The sequence below is a fragment of the Micrasema longulum genome, unplaced genomic scaffold (assembly GCF_059751315.1).
Source record: "Micrasema longulum isolate JH-2025_06_02 unplaced genomic scaffold, ASM5975131v1 h1tg002821l, whole genome shotgun sequence".
Taxonomy (NCBI): domain Eukaryota; kingdom Metazoa; phylum Arthropoda; class Insecta; order Trichoptera; family Brachycentridae; genus Micrasema; species Micrasema longulum.
In genome coordinates this window covers 1-17256 of record NW_028279945.1, presented here as the reverse complement: position 1 = coordinate 17256, position 17256 = coordinate 1, and the positions used below count along the sequence as shown (strand labels likewise).

Sequence of the window (17256 nt, the reverse complement as noted above, 5' to 3'; positions counted from 1 at the left end):
AATATATATCCATAATAATTGCATGTTAATTGGTACTGGAGATGGATGCTACGCATTCCACGGACCGCAAGATCCACACATGTCTCCATCCTCCGGGAACTTTAATTAAGCGGAAGCCTCTCCACGACATGCAGGAAAATGATTAAATCCTGTTTCGCACATATTGCTATTGAGTCTCGAAAAGCTGGCGAAAAGCCTAAAAGATGGACTGACCAAATAATAGAATTAACGGGGTCCGCATGGATTACTGCCCTCAACTCGGCCCGGGATCGGGAGGAATAGAAGCGTATTATATGTACACCCAGTGCCTGATATCCGTGAAGACCACGACGCTCAGCTCAGAAGAAGAAATTGCATGTAAACTTAGATTATTTATCTAAAATTCTAAAACTGTTTTAAAATGCATGTATGTATTTGTGTTTCTGTATTTAAATGTATGTATGTATTTAAATTTATAATTGCCTTGTATAATTTCCAAAATGAAGGAAATCTTTATAATAAGGAGGTTATAATATTGAATAAATGCATATGAGTATGTCATTATGCTTATGTGATTCGCAAATACAAAATAGATTTTTAAGTAATAAAAAAATACTTATTTTTCATATATGTAGACAATTGTCACCAAGTAATAATATTTAATAGTAAAATGAAGCAGTAAAATACTGCTACGGAAATAATTTAGTTATTATTTCAACCCTTTTAATCCCAGCCAATTTTGCATAGGATGTGTAAAAATCCCAAGTAACAAAAAACAGTTCATACATATTTTATCATAGTAAAGAAATATCGAGTCTTTTGCAAATTGTGTTAGATTAGTGAGTTTCAGAATATCACTGAACTAGTAAATTTGCAACAATAAAAATCGACATGAAAACTCATACTAAAACTGAGGCGTATAATCGACCTCAAGGAATAAAAATAAGATAAAATTATAACAATGTATTTTTGAAGAATTGAAACATGTGAATGCTGAAATTTTTTATTTGGTCATAAATAAAATACATACATTTTTTTAATCTGGTTAGTTGTCTCATTTATCTTTACTCTAGTCACCTTTCTGAGAGTTTCTCTTGTAATGGTGTTTTTTTTTTACATGTTAAATACTACCAATCAAGATTATTAACAGCAAAAAATGTAAGAATGTATTTGATTTTAATTTAAAACAACCCGTAATATGTAGATTCTTAAAGAGTTGACGTTGATAACTATGTACGTAGATCTATAAATATGATAGTGTAAAAATAAAACGAAAATATAAAAAAGACTTAATAAGTGTAATACATAATTATTATATAACTTGTGCGCTTTTGTATAATATGTACACATAAAACGTGCATGTTGAATATTTCAATGTGTTTTAAAATGTATTCTATAATAGAAATGAAAATTTTACATTTCTTGTAAAATGCCTGTATGCATACTGTCTTTTATTCAATACATTATGTAACTCAATAAAAGAATTGACTTAATTATTGTCCTAACACCTACCTAAAAAATACTCATTGGTTTGTTTTGTAACAATGACACATTCTACAATATTCTTGTTAATGAGGGTCCAAGCCAAACAAGTTCCCGACGTCACTGGGACTTGTTTAGATCTATTGTGACGATCCGTGTAAATTAACTCTCGCCCTGAAGGGCGAAGGGAAGCCCAAGTCTTCGAAGAGCCGGGCCACTGAATGGAGTGTTTTAATATCTATTGGCAAATCTCCTTCAGGCTCCAAGTCCTTAGTTCTCAAGTATCGGGCTATCATCGGATATGGGGCGAGTGATTTCTAATTCTCAGGATTGACCCAGTGGTCCATTGAGGATGCGGCTTCTTTTGTGATAAAAAGCATCACATTCACATAACATGTGCAAAGGTGTTTTATCATTTGCACTGCCAGAATCTAGAAGTTTCAAAAAGATTAATTTTAGCAAGGCGTTCATTTAATCTGCAGTGCCTTGTAAAGGCTCTAGTGAAACCCTCACTCGGTTTTGGCTTAGTTTCTAATGAAATACTCGCAATGTTTTGTTTTTGACCATTAGGTCTAAAAAAAAGACCATTAGGTCTAAAACAAAACATTGCGAGTACTTTTTCAGTAGTTCCTTCGATGGTGCTGACTAGGTGCTATTTGACAAAGCATTATAGGTTGCTTCCTGGGCTCACGACCTTAGTTCATTACGAGGAGCACATTTGCACAACCCACGATAGGGCTCTGAGCCTATTGGGGCTGTCTCAGCTTCCCCAGCCTCATCAATTTATCAACTGCCTCATCACCGTAGGCGTTTGAGTGTCCGTATACAAAACAAAATATGTATTACTGGACAGGTAATCCTTATCCCACAGCATATAAGTTGCGAGAATCATAAGAATGACAAAAAATGAGTCACGGAAAATATTTAAAAGAAGGAAATTCAAAATAATGAAAAGGGTAGGTACTACATATAAATATAATCTTCATAGCAACAATCTTGAAACCCTCTTAATGCTTAAGAGACGCTAACAATTTCAATGGTTCTTTTGGTACTTTTTAAATATACTATGAAATATTACAAGATGATGATGAGAGGATTATAATATCCTGTATCGGGAAGATAAATGATAAACTTTATTCTGAATTAGTAATTGAACAAAGACAAAAACCTCTTTGGGAAGGGAATATGAATAAACTCCTTTGTTTTACAGGGGTCATGTGCATTCATTGGTTGGCTAATGATCACTACAAACATTGCTGCCTAAGTTAGGACATTTAATATATCTTCGAAAAAATGAAATGTTATTGATGTATGTAAAATTCATCTGAATTATTTCATCCGCTAAGCAATGAAAATATTTTTGAATTTTCATACTTCAGTTAGATATTATGGAATTATTTTGACTTATATCTCAACAAAACTGCAGTTCACTTTTTTAAAGAATAATAGGGGTGCTGGGAATGAATTATAATATGAATAAAAATCAATATAAAAAATATCATTACAATTTATAAATTCACAAAATATTAGTATACATTATTTTGTATTGTTTTTAATGATAAAATAAAACTATAACTTATATAAATAACACAAAATAAATAAAACTAAACGATAAATGTAGATATTTACAAATGATATAAAAAACTTAAATTACAATATGTATGAATTGTCACTAACAATTTTGTTTCAATTTCGATGTTTTGGTCATAATTACAAAATAAAAAGAAGCTTAAAGTATCTTACGTGTAAACCTATAGCTAGAAAATTACTAACTTACGTAAATATAAATATTTGGCAATTTGGTGTATCATAAGTGACTGAAGGTTAAATCAGTAGTGGAAAAGTTCAAATCGATTCCAGCAAAGTATTGATATTCATGGATCTAAATAATATAACAATTTAACTTCACATTTTAAACAAGTGTAGTACAATGTATTTTATTCAGTCAAAATTTAAGGCGTAGTAATTGTTTTTAGTACTATTTAAGAAATGCTGTCCAAAATTTAAACTCAAATCTTTATACCTATGACTATTAAGTGCATAATGGTCTCGCTTTTGTGCTTTAGGAACAATTTATTTTACAATAAATGCACATTAGTTCACAGATGGCATAAGAATGTACGAAGTCTTTATATGACTATAAAATATACATGTCATTTGTAAATAAAATGACAACACATTAAAAATATCAAGATGGTTTTTTGTTCACTTATTGTCACATAATAAAATGATAATAATATCAACATTTTGCAAACATCGAAAGTATTATGACTAAAAATAATGTACCAAATACACTGTTCTGTAAGGTTGTTGAAGAGTTATGTTGTGATTTGTAATGGCATTGTTTAGATGGATCCTCAGCAACTTCGGAGAAGTTTGGAAATATGCTTATTTCAATGGGCTGAAAAAAAATGCAACAGTGAGTCAAAGATACACAAAAATAGAGAAAAAAATAAAGCATTGAAAAAAAAGTATTTATTGTTAAGATTAAAAACTTACAACAGCAATAGTATCATCCCTTTTGCGACAGAATGTCATGTGTTTGCCTTTGTACAAAGTATCTTCAATTCGCTTTGTCAATAAAGGTTCACTCCATGGGATCTCATTCAAGTGAGCAATGAAAGTCTTATTTCTGAATTCCGGTGGCTCTTTAATTACCAAACGCCCTGAAAAGTAATAAAAGTTAGTCAATTTTACGATATGTAATATGGAGACATTTTCAGAGTAATGGTGTTTGCTTGTGTACATGGAATTATGTATGCTTACTTAATAAGTTGACGCCCTGGTCATCTCCTTGCACAGCAATATCTTTTGCATTTTTATCACTGGCTAAATGCAACAATTCGGGGAATCCTTCAAGAGAACTGAAATAAAAATAATGCATTAGAAAAAATTGTAACACAGACATGTGTACGTACATATACTTATATTATTTATTGGAATTTATTACATAGCTCAAATAATGTTTCTATATTTAATTGTTCATAAATTCATTATGACAAATCATATCTTTTTATTCCTGCGCTACAACATAATTATCCGAAATACTCACAAATTGGTTTGTAAGTTTTTAGATTTTAAAGAACCAAAATACTGTTAAAAATATGAGTCTTTTTTAATGCACCAAAAACATGGAGGCACAAAAAAAAACATTTTAAAAGCTCTTTATGATTTCTCTTACACAGCAATGATGTATATAATGTGCAATTTGAATCATCTTTTTGATAAATTTACAAGAAATAAATTAAAATAAATGGATTACAATAATGTATTGCAATTTACTTACCCAGAAGTCAAAAACATGCTTTCAACTTGTTTCATATCCACATTGTAAAACTCTTTTACTCCAAATGTTTCGAAGAACTCTTTAACCGGTGTCATCGAATAGCAGCCAGCTAATGGGATTCTCGGATAGTGGAGAATGAAGGAGAGACACATTTCTTGTTTGGAAGAATATCCCCCGAGGGTAGGTCGACCCCTTCCTGTTGTGTCATATGTACATTCCATCACCAAGGCGTCTCCTTGCTGGACATTTCTCTCTGTCTGGAGCATCTTGGATTGCTGGTTCTTATAATCGTATTTCTCATCCTGAAACCGAAGTAAAATATATTTTTAAAATACAGTAGTGCTTAATTCAAATAAAAATGGCAGTGGGCAGGACACTTTGCGAGGAAAATTGATGGCAGATGGTAGCCAGAATAATAAAATGGATACCATGGACAAACAAAAGAGGTGTTGGAACACCACAAAAAAGAAGGGTCGACGACATTGCATCTATAACCGCCCAGCTGTATGAAACAGTACTTATGATTTTCTTGTTGTATTACTGTAGAATGTTTTATTATTTAATTTTGTTTTTTATATTTATTCCTGAATTATTTAAACTTTCTACTGAATATGCTGTATAATTTTTAGGTTAATTTTTTATTATAAATCTTGGGTATAAGGAAATTTATGTTTAAAAAAAAATAAAATATTAAGCCAAATATGTTAGTATTATAAATTTTTGTTTTTGCCTTTTGGCAGATTTGCCGTTTATGTTAATAAAATAAAATAACCATTAAAACATGGACGATGAAAGCGGGTGATAGGAAGAAGTGGAGGCATTTGAAAGAGGCTTTTATCCAGCAGTGGAGAGGACAGGCTGAAGAAGAAGAAGAATCCTTAAGAGGATATGCGGAGGAAAAACAATTTGATGAATAGGAATTCAAACACTGTTTTTCTGTCACTCTCTCGCAGGTGCCACCCCCAATACTGCGTGAAAAAGACAACTAGTGTACGACTGATTCTAGATATAATCAACAAAATCGAGGTCTCGTAGTTCTATTTTCCGCACCCCAAATTAAACCAATTTTATTTTTTTAAAAGAAAGAAAAAATAATTTTAAAAAAATCTTTGTCGGCACATTTAGCTTTTTTCAAAAACCATATTTTGTATACCGTACGTCCGAAGACGGCAGCTTAAACTAGGCGTTTTTAAGGGTTTTCGGATGGTCCTAGCTTCTACAAAAGGCAATTTATAAAAAAATAACAAACAATTGGGACATGCCAATGGTGGGTATCTATAGCATGTAACAAAATCATTGCTCAAGTGCCATAATACTTGGAGAAAATATGTATGAAGAAAAGTTAGAGTGTATATTCTCTAATGACAATGATGGTAGTATTGTTACCAACGATGTTAAATAAAGCTTGTAAAACTATCAAATTAATCCAAATGTCTTATTTTCAAATAATTACAATGATCAGGAACATTTCTCATTATCATATATTATATACATTACGCTTAATGAACTCAAACTTTGTTTCAAGCAATTTGCAATAGATTGTTCTAGCTTTATATTGTATTAAGGATAACCAGATTCGGAAAAAATCTTAAGTAGAATATAAAAATATGTATTATAAATTTTTATTTGAATTATTATTATTTGTAATTATTTACCTCGGATATTTTAGGTAGCTCCTGACCATTTCGAATGTGTCTTAGCGATAATTTTCGTCCCGCACTGTGAGCATGAAGCAAAACTGAGACAACATTGATGCCATCTGTTGGTAACATCTGGAAAAAAAGTTGTAAATCATGATTTTCGAAATATTATTTTTTATAAAAAAAAACTGTTTTTTTAACTTCATAAAGTTTAATAATTTACTGCATCTTTATATTTTTGTTCTTATATGAAACCCATAATTGGTCTTGTTATTTGTTGTTATTCTTTATGTATTGTTTATTACTCTGACTGTGATAGTTTCAAAAATAAATAAATAAAAAATAAATTAAATAAATCTTTAATTTCTTTTCTTCATTATTTCCTCTTTATATTATTTAAATGTTTTGTTTAATTGTTTCATATTGTTACTTTATTTATTACTTTTATTTATACTTTTTTAGATCACATCTAAATTTTTATTATAATTATGTGTTATTTTGTTTCATTTTCTATTAATTTTAATGTAATACTTCTAATATTTTGTATATTGGATTATGTTTGTTTTGTTATTGTATAATATAATTACTTCTATTTTTTTTTGTTCATTATTATGGCTTAACATAGGCACAGCATAAAAAGTCGTAGTAAGTTCATGAGTATAATTTATTAACTGTTATTTAATTTGAAATAAATAAGATAACGCTTTCTCCCAAATTAATTTATATTTATAACAAATATTTAATTTATGTTCAAACATAGTTTGATATTCCAAAATTATTCAAAAATTATGTTTTTTTTTCAACCTGTTCCTTTGTCAAGGTGTTATCAACTAAACAAAAAGTGCAATAGATTTTTTTCCCTCATGAGTCGGTCCCAAAAATATAAAGAAATCTCTTTGAAGTTTTGTGGTACCAAGGTTTTTACAGAACCCATGTTGAAGAACTGTAGTTTGAGTTATTTACAAGAATGTTTGAATGTAAATTATTTGAAATGAAATATTTTGAAGTCAACTTCATATTTTGATTATAATAATTAATCATAATTACTTAATCGTAAGTCAGAATAAATTGCTACAATTTAAACTTAAAAATAATATTGTGGAAGACTATAATTTTAGAATAAAATACATGTAGGTTAATTCTGATATAACTTACTTCAGTGGTACACGGCTCTGAACAATATCCAGCAGAACGATATTTCTTCTGATCAGCAGGCAGGACATGAAGTGCTGACACAGTAATACCTGTTACCATTATTCCAGCGTCGTGTTCCCGTAGTTCACTTGTGTATAGAATCGTTAATCCTGAATTATCCACAACTAGACGAGACAAATTCAATAAATTATATTCACACTAAGATAGAAAAAAATTCAATAGCAAATTATTAACTCAAATGAATGTTCACATACCCTTTTGAAGTGAAGGATTTTCATAATGAATTTCTAGCATGTAGTATACGACACCATTTGGATCACCGAGCGGAATTCCTACATGACCCGGAAACATTTCTCCTGTAAATTAAAATATAATTAGCAATGGTTATACTAAATTTATTTTTAAAAATTAATTTAGAAAATATTTTTTACAATGTTCAATTTTAAATAAATAGACAAATCAAACAAACCATCGCGCGGTTTCTTCCTTCCTCATTCATACATTTTCACATGCATGCACAACGATTATTCCATATTTTGACATGTCCATCTTCAAGTTTAAGGTAAAGCCATGTTTTTCTCGGTCTTCCTTGTTTCTGCATCCATCAACATTCATCCAAAAACTTCCCGAACCACCCATTCGAATTAAACCATCCGCACTCTGCAAACAGCCAAACCTCGCTTCCTGGGGCCCAATTCAAATCAGCAACTTATGCTACCGCAACCTGTATTATATTCAATACTACTTATGCGTAAGGTGTCTTTACCTTTGGAGCCTACTGCCCAGGCAGCCACCGGGGTGAGGCAAGCGGCCCAGTCCGCTGGCATGTCCGGCCCGGGGGCGCCCGGCCCGGCCGCCCAGCGCTCCCAGGATGCGCGCTCGCCAGCCCCCGCCCCTACCCCGACTGCACACTCGTGCAGCACCATGTGGCGTGCGCGGGGGCCCGCGGCTGCCACATGTCCCGCCACGTGATGCTTGCGCCCCAACGTGGGGGCCTTGAATACCTTGCACCAAAACATCGTGGCCATGTTCTCCGGAATCACCACCTGAAGAGATATAAAGGTATTTAATTTTTTAAATAGGTTTTTTTAATCTGTAATTTCTCCTTTAAATCTAGTTTAAGTTTTTAAAATATGATTTTTTTTATTTGTGTTCAGCTTTTTTAATTTTATTACATGTACATATTTATATTCATTTTTTTAATTTCTTTTTTATTTTATTTTTATGAATTCATATCTTTATATATATATAATTCCCCCTACGTGTGATGTCACTGAACTCCTCCTAAACGGCTTAACCGATTTACGTGCGGTTTTCAGAGAAATATAGATTTTTTTGCTATGCGTGTTCGTAGATATTAAAATCTTCAATCTAATATGTAAAAAATAAGTAAGGAGCATAAATGTTTTATTCATCGATCTACCAGGGTTGCATTCGAGGAGAATACATTTACAGAAAAAAGGAAAATGTTGTTTTTTTGTGAATAAAAAAAGTTTGTTTTTGAATGTTTACAAACAGCATTAGTTTTTTGTGGATCTCAATCGGATTCTTTCCCTAAATTCCTTATTTCTTTTCTATCCATTTATTTATTTTCACTGGATTTTTGTAATACTCGTACTAAAATAATATTAAATTCAATACATTTAAAAATCGTATTCCTACAAAAATACACCCCTCTGTTGATGAGAAGACCGGAGTTTGACGTTTGCAAAAAGAATGTCATATTTGAAAAAATACATATTTATGTTTTGGAATTCAACCATAATCAAGTACCTAGGTACCTACTTAAATTCAATATTTAAATATTATCAATTTTTAGTTTTGGAGTTTATTCACAAACAAATACCTCGGTACCTACTTATCAATGAAAAGTATTTTTCCAACGTTCGGGCAGGATAACGTCTGTCGGGTACGCTGGTTTTATTATAAATACAGTTTTATGTAACAGTATTTTTGTACGAATAAGCGGCAATGAATTTTTAATTTTTCATATCAAATTGTTTTTGTTAACTACCTACTTTATAGTATTTGATGTATATAAAATTTTTATTTTTTGTATTGTAATTAAATTTATGTATATAATTTATATAAACCATTTTTTTGTTAATAAACACCGTATTACGGCACTGAAACTGAATAAATTTATATAAGGTAGTCATTTTAAGATTTGCATGTGTGCACACGTGTGTGTGCATGTATATGGCAATATATAAATAAACATATATGTTAGTCTGCCTTAGCACGGATATTCTCCTACTAGGCATTACTTTATTATAAAAAAAAATACAATATAAATAAATAATTTAATGGCTAAGATGCTTGTCCACGCACAGAGGGTTCCGGGTTGGCAAAAACATCAACAGCTTGACCACGAGACGAATATATACAGTGAAATAAATAATAATATAAACATTTGAAAATGAATAAAATTTTTGGACATTGTTATTTCGAAACCGTAAAAAATGAGTTTCTAGTGATCACACTTTCAATTTAATTATTGAAAAAAAAAAATTCACGGCTCTTGCGCCATTTGGCGTTCATATGAAGCGTAAAATGAATACAGATTTTTGTTCCTCCTCATTATCTGGACTTATAAACAAAATGAAGTAAAATGTTTGTAAGTTGACAAAATAAAAAACGAATTTAAATATTTTTTTACGACAACTTTTCGTTGTCCTTTAGAGGGTAAGTGGAAAAGTGTTATTTACTCACGTCCTTCATCATGACGTCCCACCTCAGGTAGGCGGAGGTGTCGTCCGCTCCTGGGGCAGGTGGGGGCGGCGGGGGGCGCGGCCCGAGGAACTGGAGGGGGCGCAGCCCGAGCCAGCCTCCCCAGCCATTACCGCGGGGGTCGTCGGGTCCTAGGGCCCACTGGACGTCTATTGGCTCAGCCTGAAAAACATAAAGAAATATTGCAGATATTTAAACAGAAAAACCTATTATTTTTCATCAACGAAACAGATATAGCTGTTATAAAAAAAAACGTTCCGAAAAAACAACAAAAATAATTTAAAATTATCAACAAAAACAAGAGTAACATGAAAAATATATCAAAAATGATTTAATTTATGACCTAGGGTAAGTATACAGTTGGCGGCACTAAATAAATTAATAAATAACTGTCGGGAATCGAACCCGCGACCTCTTGCATGGTAGGCAAACGCGCTGACCATTACACCATGAGGCCGAGGTATGTCATTTCCCGAATATTTGAGTCTTTCCTTCCCTCTTCACCCCCCTTCTTCTCTTAAAATAGTATAGCGTAGATATTAAGTAATTTTTTTATTTCTTAAAAAATATATTTGTTTTGTTCTAAAGTAAAAATATTATAATATACCAAGAATATGTTCATATACCACTGATTTTCCCAAATTGAACGGTTTGGGTAGGTAGAAAGAAATTGCCTTAAGGCAATATGCCCTTTTGCATATATTATGTATGTAAAGTAAATTTTATATTTGAAGCACTAACTTTGTGGTTATTCATTATAATAAAATAAATAAAACAACTTAGTTTTATTATTTGTAAATAAAGTGTTTAAATAAGTACTAAATTAAATACGTTTATGATATTTGAATACAAATAACGTTTTTATATCGAAAGCAGTTCAAACAAGAATGAATGTATTTTTAATGCTTGGATAACAATTTTCTAGAAAAAAATAGAAAAAAAATATCGGCACCTAATGCAGCCGATAACTAACAAACAGTATTATTTTGTTTAGATCGGTATCATCCCCAAATGCAAAATTTGAACAAAAGTGGTTTAATATAAAATTTTCTATAATAAATTGACCAAAATATTTATTGAAGTAAATACTACCAACAAGATTTTAAATTCTGATTTAGAGATCACGCGTTTGCCTCGTTCCTTACGAAAAATACAACCGACACCATCTGATTCTAAATCGGCACAGCATTAAGCAATAAAACTCTCAGTAGTGCGATTATGCTGCACTCTGGCGGTAGACTTTATGCATTATATTATTTATCGTAAAAAGTATAACTCCACAAAACTACTAGGGGTGGTATTCTGAATGTAAAAGCGCGGGCAGAAAACGCATTTTTAACGCGTATTTACGTACTAAATTCACGCTTACAGAGCGATCTCTTCGCGCGAAATTCCGTTTAAAATACCAGTCCAAGGTACGTATTCTGATGGGAAGTTAAAATTTATCTTCAATTTTATCCACTAAGTAAAATTAAGTTTTCTGTATGAAAAATATAATATGTTTACAATTTTTTTTCTTAACATGTTCAATTACCGGATACCGACAAAGATACTTTGAATTTTCATGCAAATATACACAATTTCGAACATAAATATTGATATTAGTTTATACCGTCTTAGTATATACCGATGAAGATCGCCGTTCATAATCGCGGCCCTGGTGTCAATCTTTTTTGTTTACATTCAAATTAAACAGTTCTGAAAACCTGGGTAGTGCGGCCTTGTATGTATTTTATGTATCCTTATTAAACTTTCGAAAATAAAATAAATTAATGATGAACATATATGCAAAAAATGAATGGGTTTATTTTGTAGATAACTAATATAGTGAATTAGGCAAACGCAAAAATATTGTTACAAACAGTAACTCATTGCCAAAACAATAACTTTTATGTGTACTCGTATATATAATAGCATGTGCCTGCTTAGAGAAAGCTCAATTTACGTGTTCGTCCTTTGAAATGTCCCTATAAAGACAAAGGTAAAGTGAATATTGTAGTCGAGCCTTAATATTGAAGTCCCGGGAAATATAAACTACCATAAAATTATCATAAGTGAATATAAACAGAATTTGTAGGCTTCATAAATATTTCCTTTACCGCCGGCATAATATTTTTATTCATTTTCTGAAATTGAAATCATGTGTCTGCATTTTGGAAATGGGCGGTAAGCTATTTCGCTTTTGTTCCATTGGAGATATTTCAAGGTATAACAGTAAAAATAAATGAGTAAATGAGAATTTTTAATTTTTAACTGATGTACAAGTTTTCGTTAGCTGGGACCACTGAATAGAAATTAATATGTCTGTGGCTGGGACTAACAGAGAAGAAGAAACACTTTCATGAAAATGTCTTAATATAATATTATTTACCTATATTAATAAAGTTTTACTTTTACTTTATAAAAACCGACAGAGACACTCCTTCTTAGGGTTACCAGCTGATCATTTAAGGATGACTTTCAGAATTAAACGAGATAAAAAATAAAACTTTATTTTAATTATCGTATTTAGTCGAACTGTTAATTTTTCCGAAAAGTTCTTATTTAAAAAAAAATATATATGAAAGTCTTCACATGCGATGTTAATCAAATTATTTTGTGTAGGAATCAGCGTTAGGAATTAGGAATATACTCTGCATATATTTAAAATATTTTTTTAAAGGAATAACCCGCTAAGCCTCGCTAAGTCTAACTAACTGCGCCACGGCGTCTGCCGTTGTCTTGTCTTGAATTGTCGAGAACACTCCTTCAACTTTTGCAATATGTGCGCTTATGCAAAAGTTTAACTTACAGATCTTAAGTAGTTCCGAGAAGTATTCAATGTTTTTAGCAGTTTTGAAACAAATTGTCCACTGTTAATGCAACTTTAAATTATAATATTTGTCACCAGGATCACAGTTTGATATCAATTTTAGAAATTAAATCAGGTAACAAAGTTTTACATAAACAATCTCTTCTCCTCTGACGCTCAAGAACTCAAAACATGTTACTAAATCGTCGTCTTTTAGGTTTTCGTTTTCATTCAGCACTCGAAACATTTGAAATCTTCAAATGGTTTTATCTATTGCAGAAAATAATCTTCACAAGCCTTCTAAAATAACCAAAATGAGCAAATACATTAGGACAAGTTTTCTTTTATGATATCCATACATACGAAACCGTTTTACAGACCTAGGAGTCTTTGTATCAGTTACTTTTTAATTTATGAACTGCGATTTTAATTAAATTCAACTTTACTGCTCTCACTTTCTCCATCACTGAGTTGGCGATTTGAATGAAGGGCGACCTAGACTCTCAACCATCCGTGCGCTCCGTAGCTGTAAGACGTGCTGGGATATTTATTTATTGTACAGCGCCTTTGGGGTAGTTTTCACAAAAATGACGCGATATAAAACATAGAAAACATTTGTTGGCGCTGTATTCTCCTGTAAAGGGAGGATTAGAATAGATTCTATAAAAATATTTATTGCTTTATTGCAATGTACAGGATCAAACTAAGGATTGGTAATTTATATTTAAATTGAAGTTATAATGTAATTCAGTGAATTGTGTTAAAAGATTGCGTATTTTTAAAATAATTTAGCTATGAATGTCGATAAAAGTATTTTTGGGGGGGGGGGATTCTTCGACAACATTAGGTGCTCTCTGGATCCAGCTACCCGGTGCCTCATCAGTCCAGCAAAGCTGAACTCTTTCTTCTTTCCAAAAACATGCTAGATGCGCTGGAATATCGCGTCGTTGTACTGCACCCGAAAGCATTGGATAGAACTTTATCAGTAATTTGAGTATTTTTTTATGCACCACCGCGTGCGAATAGAGGATAATTATCAACAATGAGTGATGGAAAACATGGCGATGATAGTTAATTTAAGGTGACTTACGCCGATGATGATGTCATCAGGATCGCACGTATCCAAGGGTCTCCGAAACTCTACAACCAGGTGAGTGTGGTTCCTCAGGCCAAACATTAGTTCGTAATCCTGAGAGTAGTCGGACATCGGGATTCCACCGACCAAATGACAATCCTGGAAAAAAAACAACACGGATAAAGAAAAATACAACACAGGAAGTTTTCAATCTGAATTCGGGCAAAGAAAAGTGAAAATAGCAAAGCAAAGTAGCCCTTTTAACAGGCATAATCATTGGAAGGATGGTCCTATAGGACCTATGTATATATTGGAATGTGAAACGCAAAAATTTCGGGGAGTGTCGACATTACCCGGCTCAACAATATAAAGTGGGTAGTGCACATTATTTGATAGAGCCACGGGTAATGTCCGCACTCCCCGATGTAGAGAAATCGAAGAAATTCCTCTCCACCATAAGAGAGTACTTCAACTCATACGGTCCCCAAATCTTTAAGCCACTCAAGTGTACTTCGTATCAACGCTACGAGTTGTACTGCATTAAGGACAAATGCTAACTTCTTTAATAAATTATATTAATTGAAGATTCACATTTCCTCAATTATTTATCAATATTTAGGTTGTATTTATAGTTTAATAAATAATGTTGTATTTTGTCCTTTACATGACTTTATTTTTAAATAAAACATGACATACCTATATATTAGTTTGAGGAAAAAGTAATTTCGTATTTATCGCTTTATTTCAATGCTTTATAAAAAGTGTTACGATCATCCGATTTAAGTAAAATATGCGCCGTTCTGTTCCATAACTTGTTGGCAACGAGAATTCAACTTTATAATGCCCCTCTCGTAGAAGCCCTAGTTCCTATTGGCGAAAAACTCGGACGACCAATTTTCACAATTTTTTGTACCCCCAAACTCGTTGGCCATAGACAGGAACAGGTGGTAGTCACTTGGTGCAAAGTCCGGACTTTAGGGTGGATGCACTTCCCATCCGAGCTTATGATTTACTCGAATATAATAGTTTTGGGGCTATTTTATCTTAGTCGTAAAAAACCGTGTTAGAAAATAGGAAACCAGTTGTGATAGTAATTATGTAGCAGTTGGTTTAAAATACGTAATGGTTAAAAATATATCGAGGAAAGTTTATTTGATAAAAAGTCATTAGCCGCTTATTGAACAGGTGGAAAAAGTTTTCATCTGAAAATAATTCCGTAGTTTGGGGTTATTTCAGTGGAAGGGAAATTAAACATATTTTTAAAAAAAATTACTGTTTGGAAACAACTTTACAATTTGGAATAAAGTTAATTTTTATTAATGTTGTAACTTTTTCATTAAAGTAAAAATAATTTTGATGATATTATAAAACTAAAACCACAGAAGATTATAATGGTTGTTTTTAAGATTGTATAAGTAATTGTGTCTGTAAAATTTAAAATTTATGTTTAACGCACTAACTTTGCGGTTATTCATTATAATTAAAATGGAAGAAATTAAAAAAGCGATAAATAATAACAGAAATTTCATAAATAATCAAATAAACAATATTTCCTATAATCCACTCCTGTCTAGTTCTAAAAATAAAAATGATCGAATTTCAACCCCCCTCATTCCTTACTCACATACCTTCACAAAAACAAAATACTATACGACATAAGTACTTGACTTTACAACCTCCGTATGTTTAGATTTAAGGCCAATGGGGAACTTCAGCCCTACGGGAAATTGGATACAAAAAATGTTTTCTTACGCGGGGTAAAAATTAGAGCATTAAATTTTACTACAAAGTTTCTTGAAAATGTAAAGAAAAAATAATAAAAAATACTTTGATAAAAACGCACTACTTTAAATGACGTCACTGGTTCATGTGAATCAACCTATGATCTGAGAGCTATGGAAGATTTCCGGTCTGCTTGTCGCTTCTGGACCAATAGGAAGAACTGAATGAGAATAAGCGGAAATGAACCTCTGACGTTACACGCGGAGTTATTTCAGAAATACAAAACTTTGAAAAATCGTAGCGCCGATAAAACGATATATAATTTTTTTTTTTTTTTTTGACTTAGTTTAACAGTCTAAGTAGAAGTTGAGCCTAATTGCATATTACCCATCAAATAATCAAATAAAATGATCGCAGAACAACGACGCATGTGATTTCCTTCGTCTTTACACGAGAGTGGTTTAATTTTTTTCACACTTTATATCACATCTTGTTAACTTCAAAAGTATATAATTTGATACTCGGGTTACTTATCTATAAGTTTTTTTAAGAAAGTCAATGTCGCATTTTTCGCACATGTGTGGTTGCTCTACGATCACGACGATTTATTAATGTGAAGAATTACCTTTGGAATTCGCGACAATCGAAACAATGGACCTTTTACTGTCAATCAAGTCCTTTATTACGTTAATGTTTCAATATTTCTTTCAAAAAAACAAAAATGATATTATGTAACAACAATTCTTTGACAAACAAAAGTAATTCAACCGAGTATTCCTAATATCTAGAAAAAAAGAACAAAAAGGTTTTACGAATATCCCGCAAATAATCCAGCCGGTTTGACACGTATTATTGTATTATAATATCAAATACTTTTGATGTAAACAGAATGTTATATTTGATCAAAAGGATAGATTGAGTATTTATTTTATGTTTGTAATATGTATATGTATCACGTGAGATACAACATAAATTACCGGAACAAGTACACATTGTACATACAGTATACAAGGAATCAAATCATTTAAAGACACTTATTTCAGGTACATGTCCCATTATCCATTTATTTATTTACGCTTTAAGTTAGCTGATAACATCTTAAGAACTGATCATCTTCCTTTCTACATCCGCTATTATGAATATATGAACATCACCAGACGCCCCAAAAAGACCCAATTGCCAGCCAGCGCTTCCTCTTACGTCAATTCTGCGCCCCTAAGTTTTGGCGAATACAGCCCAAAAATCGCCATTAACAGCGTTCCAAGACGGGAGCCCGCAGGTGTGAAGAAGAGGCAGTTTATTATGTTAAGGCTCTCGTCAATCTTAATCTCTCACAGGAGGTGATGTTTTCGGAATCGAAAGATTTCAAAATGACTAGATGATGAGTTCCGCGTCA

The 17256-nt window shown here is 32.0% G+C and overlaps 1 protein-coding gene across 1 annotated transcript; it reads right to left on the bottom strand.

Moving 5' to 3' along the window:
• Positions 1-2953: 2953 nt before the first annotated feature.
• LOC148271529 (MOXD1 homolog 1-like) lies at positions 2954-14292 on the bottom strand. Its single transcript, XM_088241279.1, has 10 exons — positions 14154-14292; positions 10255-10434; positions 8309-8588; positions 7797-7898; positions 7543-7706; positions 6403-6519; positions 4748-5049; positions 4228-4325; positions 3961-4127; positions 2954-3862 (listed from the first exon to the last, which is right to left on the bottom strand). The coding sequence occupies exons 1-10, from the start codon at positions 14268-14270 to the stop codon at positions 3701-3703; spliced, it is 1689 nt and encodes a 562-aa protein (XP_088097405.1). The 5' UTR covers positions 14271-14292; the 3' UTR covers positions 2954-3700.
• Between the last annotated feature and the right edge of the window lie 2964 nt (positions 14293-17256).